Raw genomic sequence first — 5,340 nt, forward strand, 5'->3', positions numbered from 1 at the left:
AAGTATATGTTGGGATTGTTAAAACAAATGTCCAACTTTCTATTATCCGATTAGTATGATACTGTCTACTTTGAATTTAAGAAACTGGTGCACATAAATTTTATTTTTGGTTTCTTTTCCCAAAAGCTTCGTACTAATTAGAGTTGAACTTCTATTTATATGTTAGACACTTTTTGTCTAATCTTCTAATGTGAGATTTTATTTAATATTTCACAATTTGTTTTTCAAACTAAAAATCACATTCATTTCGTGTTTCACAACTAACTTTTCAAGATTTTCTGACTTGATCTCTACCACACATATTTTCATTCATAATTCGAAAGGTCTATTCATTTCTCTAAAGATATTTGTGTCTTTTTTACATAATTTTTTGTTCAACCGTTTTGATACCACTTGTTGGGATTGTGAAAATATATGTCTAACTTTCTATTGTTCGATTAGTATGATTTTGTCTATTTTGGATCTAATAAGCTATCAAATATTCAGTGATATCTTCATAAATTTTGCTATTTAACACCCTAAAAAGAAGTAAACCACAAGTAACATATTTTTTTATGTTTAACCAAAACGAATCTTTTTTAGATGTTTAAGAACTATAATGAAAACGATTCTTTTAATGTTTGGATCACGTGAAATTCGCAACTTCCGATGCTTGGATAACGTTCCTGAGGAGAGTGCGGGACGCAAACGCTGACACCGATAGCCATGCATAAATAACGTCTTCAGTATTATATAATACGGTCATTATTGTATTTCTTTGGTTGTGTAAGTTACTAAAAAAAAAGTTGGAAAGACAGATGTATTTTAAAAATATTAGAGAAGTCTTTTTGTTCAAAAAAAAAAAGAGAAGTCTTTATCATACCTTGTTTTAATTTATCATACCTTGTTTTTGGTTGGCTTATCAATTCAAAACACAGTGTTTTAATTAGTCTAAGACTTTTGATTGAACAAAATTAAAAGTCATCGACTGCCTTGTCTTGTCTCTTTGCTTCTTAATTATTTGTTTGGTTATTTTCATGATAATTACTCCAAGAAACCTGAAAGAAACGCTCAGATCTGACCAACGCTTCAGGCTCTTATCTTTTTCTCCATGTAAGTTGTCAAACTCTGTTTTTGAATCAGTCCTCTTCTAGAGTTCACGTATCACTTGTGGTTGGTAGCTCTAGTTTTGGAATTTGATGGGCTGATTGAACCAAACCCCTATCGTCTTCTCTGTTTTTCAGGAAGAGGCCCGTTTAGCTATATAGAAGTCTAAGCTAGTCTACTTATATCAGGTTGTGATGGATCAAACTCGGGGTTTTCGGTTTCTAGGCCAAGTAGAAACATGTAGAGTTCTTCTTCTAATGACTCTGGTTGTAGCCTTCGTTTTAGGCCTTCAGTATTTCGAGATCACTCCAATATCTATTGGCTCTCGTGGAAACAGCACCGTTTCTGGATTCATAGAACCCAGTGATATCACTAAAAGTGATGAAAACGAAATGTTTCTCGCACCTCAAGAAGCAACCTCTGATTTTAGGCCGCGTAATAGCACTACAGAGGTTCTGAATAATTCTCCTGAAGCTTATGAACACAAGTTTCTGAATAATTCTCCTAAAGCTTATGGACAAAGTAGAGGAAATGAAACGGCAAACTCTCATCATCCTCTTCAACCCAAGATACCTCAAAGCAACAAGAAACATGAGAGGAGCACAAAAAAACCACCCTTGGTTGTCATGTCAATAACCCAAATGAACAATATGCTATTGAAGAGGCATAGCGATCCTAACAATTCAGTTGTATGCAAGTGACTTTACCATAATTAAGTTTCCAGTTCTTTGTGACAATGTCACTCATCATCTCTATGATCCACTTTTTGTTTGTTCATGTTCATAGGCACCTCGTTGGGAATCAAATGTGGACAAAGAGCTTAGAGATGCAAGAAACCAGATCAAGAACGCTGATCTGGTCAAGAAGGATGATACTCTTTACGCACCTCTCTACCACAACCTATCCATCTTCAAAAGGTTTAACATATTAACCAATCTTTTTTTGGACAAAAAATATTAACCAATCTAAACAACACATATATAAGGTAGTAATTAACAAAGGCTTAATTCTTATTTCAAATGTTTATACATTAAAATTTATTTTTTCTACTATAAATTTTTATTTTCACATGTTTACCACAACCTTACAATTAACGTTTGAAACAACTGAATCATAAATGGTTAATATATAGCGCAGGAGCTACGAGCTAATGGAGCAGACTTTGAAAGTGTATATCTACTCAGATGGGGACAGGCCAATCTTTCATCAGCCTGAGGCAGTAATGGAAGGTGTTTACGCATCAGAAGGATGGTTTATGAAACTAATGGAGAGTAGCCATAGATTCTTGACAAAAGATCCCACCAAAGCTCATGTTTTCTACTTGGCTTTCAGTTCAAGAATTCTTCAACAGAAACTCTACGTTCGTGATTCTCACAGTCGTAAAAATCTTGTTAAATATCTCAGAGACCACATCGATTTCATTATTTCCAGCTACCCTTTCTGGAATAGAACCCGTGGCTCCGATCATTTCTTCACCTCTTGCCATGACTGGGTATGTGATTTAAGTTTAAAACGGTCGACGATTAAGATAATTTCTAATGTATTTTACTAGTTTTTCTTTATTTTAGAAGAATTTTATAATAAAGATAAAATCTAATAGTATTGTTTTCTATAAATAATATACTATTCTAGTGTAAGTAAAAATAGATGAATGATATTTCTTCTCTTAAATGTAGAAGAAAAATAACAATTTTTATTTGAGAGAAAAAAGTGATTAATTGGATTATAATTTATTTTAAATGTTATTATATATTCCCTCTGTTTTTTAAAGATGTATGTTTTGATGTTTTCACACATATTAAGAAAACACATTAATTATATATCATTTTTAGAAATTATCAAATTCCAATGCATTTTAACCAATAGTCTTTCAATAAATTTAATCAATTTTATTGAAATTTGTAATTTTTGTATAGGAAACATAAAAATACATCTTTGTGAAACAATTTATTTTTCTAAAATATCTATCTTTAAAAAACAGAGGAAGTATACAATATAGAAATAGAAATGTGTTGAACATGCTCTAACTGATATAATTATTGATTCATTATGATTTGGTTTATTAATGATGCGTTCATATTTGTTATAGGCTCCAGCTGAGACTAGAGGACCATACATGAACTGCATCAGATCACTCTGTAACGCTGATGTTGGAGTAGACTTCGTGGTCGGAAAAGACGTCTCTTTACCGGAAACAAAAATCTCGTCGGCTCAAAACCCGAACGGGAACATTGGAGGTAACCGCCCTTCCAAGCGAAACATCCTCGCTTTCTTCGCAGGTAACTTGCATGGTTATGTCAGACCCATCTTGCTTAACCAATGGTCTTCAAGACCTGAACCGGATATGAAAATCTTCAGCCGGATTGACCACAAATCATACATCCGGTTCATGAAACGCAGCAGGTTCTGCGTTTGCGCTAAAGGGTACGAGGTGAATAGCCCAAGGGTGGTGGAGTCGGTTCTGTACGGTTGCGTTCCGGTTATCATCTCTGATAACTTTGTGCCGCCGTTTCTTGAGGTTTTGGATTGGGAATCTTTTGCCGTGTTTGTGCCAGAGAAGGAGATTCCTAATCTGAGGAAGATTCTGATATCGATTCCATGGAGGAGATACGTTGAGATGCATAAAAGGGTGTTGAAGGTTCAAAAGCATTTCATGTGGCATGATGGTGAACCGGTTAGGTATGATATTTTTCATATGATTCTTCATTCTGTTTGGTATAACCGGGTTTTTCAAACGTTTTAGCCAATTGAGGGTTTGGCAAGTCTTATGGGCTGAGTTATTACACCAATCTACACGTTTTGTCTATATGTACCTAAGTAACTAATTAAGGCTTCTTAAATAAAGACTTTACTAGATTTTGACCCGCGCGCCCGCGCGGGTGTAATTTTATAAAGTATGTTTCTATTTGTTTTTATTGTCAATATTAGAACTGAGAAAAAACGAATCCAAAAAATTGAACCGATCTCGATCCAAAAAATAGTATCAAACCTGAACCGAAATTGATTAAATATCCAAATTATTCAAAATTTTGGTATTTAAGAAATTGAAACTGAATTCGAACCGAAGTATTTTAGATATATAATAAATTTTATATTTAAATTTAATTTAAATGAGTAATTTAAATCCGAAAAAAACGAATCAAATCTGAAGCAAAAATTTAGAAATATCTGAATGAGACTGAAGTTTTTGATCCCTGAAACCTGAATTTTTAGTATAAGAGTTTATTAGAATAAACAGTGATAAATTTTCTTAACTAACTTTGGAGATATGACCACTAATTAATACTCCTTTTGTATCGGTTTGTGATTTTTTAAGATTTTTGCACATGAATTAAGAAAATACAAATTTCTATACAATTTATCTTGGTTATATAAAAATTATTAAATGAAATTACTTCGACCAATAAGAAAAAGCCTTAGTATTTTGTAATTGGTCAAAAAATTCAAATATTATTAAATTCTACTTAGAATAGTGATAACATCAACTATTTTAAAACAAAAAAAAAAATTCCTCTAAACACCTCTTAAAGTGATACGGAGGGAGTATTTATTATATTTTAAAAATAACAGAAAATTGTAACTAAGTCTTGGGAACTATAACGCAGGTAAAATTGGAAATATGGTCTTTGATTAATATTTTCTAAGTTTGTTTATGGTCCCTGAATATTATTGTGGTTCTCGTAATTATTTTCATATATGAATTACTTTTTGATGATTAGTTTAGTTTGGTAAACATGTTAAAGTTGAAATAATAGTTTATCTTCAACACTAAACCTTTTTCAAATAATTATCTTCAACATTAAACCCTTTTTCAAATAATTATCGTAGTTTAGTTAAGATACTGGATCAACAACAATATTTTGAATTTAGTCAATTAGCTCAAATAATTATCGTAGCCATAAGTATGAATATGTGGCAGAAGCCATGTTTTTGATTTTTTTTTTGAGAAAGGAAGAGGAGGCCATGTTAAAGCGTGAGAATGTCTTTGCAAAGATCCATAAAGTTGATATATTCAACTATAGATATATTCACCTCGTCATATATGTAACTCATATCACTTCCCTCCCAGGGTAACATTGCTGACCTGCAAATCTATTGATTATATTCCCTCTGCATCTTCCTCGTAATGTATTTTCTGTAAGCTTCAGACAGGAAAACATTTTCCGCTAGAAAAAGTTAATGATATGCAAAGAAAACAATCTAAAAATACAATCCAAATCAGCATCCAGACTTCTTTCATTCAATGAGCTTGAA

At 32.3% G+C, this 5,340-nt stretch overlaps 1 protein-coding gene across 2 annotated transcripts; it reads left to right on the forward strand.

Annotated features, from left to right (window-relative positions):
• Positions 1–797: 797 nt before the first annotated feature.
• Positions 798–3,942, forward strand: LOC108814792 (probable glycosyltransferase At3g07620). Of its 2 annotated transcripts, XM_018587420.2 has the most exons (6): positions 798–1,092; positions 1,224–1,775; positions 1,873–2,003; positions 2,224–2,578; positions 3,176–3,365; positions 3,490–3,672. In XM_018587420.2, exons 2-6 carry the CDS (start codon positions 1,281–1,283, stop codon positions 3,519–3,521), a joined length of 1,203 nt encoding a protein of 400 aa, XP_018442922.1. In that variant the 5' UTR covers positions 798–1,092; positions 1,224–1,280; the 3' UTR covers positions 3,522–3,672. The 2 variants fall into 2 exon arrangements, with proteins under 2 accessions (XP_018442922.1, XP_018442920.1); XM_018587418.2 differs by having other exon boundaries at positions 803–1,092; positions 3,176–3,942.
• The last annotated feature ends 1,398 nt before the right edge of the window (positions 3,943–5,340 follow it).

This window comes from Raphanus sativus, chromosome 7 (genome assembly GCF_000801105.2).
Source record: "Raphanus sativus cultivar WK10039 chromosome 7, ASM80110v3, whole genome shotgun sequence".
NCBI classification, from domain to species: Eukaryota; Viridiplantae; Streptophyta; class Magnoliopsida; order Brassicales; family Brassicaceae; genus Raphanus; species Raphanus sativus.

What these genes read in the sequence shown, in the direction of transcription:
- LOC108814792 (XM_018587418.2), top strand. Translation starts at nt 1,281, where the DNA reads ATGGATCAAACTCGGGGTTTTCGGTTTCTAGGCCAAGTAGAAACATGT. An exon ending in AACCTATCCATCTTCAAAAG is followed by an intron (nt 2,004 to 2,223) that starts GTTTAACATATT and finishes TATATAGCGCAG; the next exon opens with GAGCTACGAGCTAATGGAGC. An exon ending in TCACCTCTTGCCATGACTGG is followed by an intron (nt 2,579 to 3,175) that starts GTATGTGATTTA and finishes TATTTGTTATAG; the next exon opens with GCTCCAGCTGAGACTAGAGG.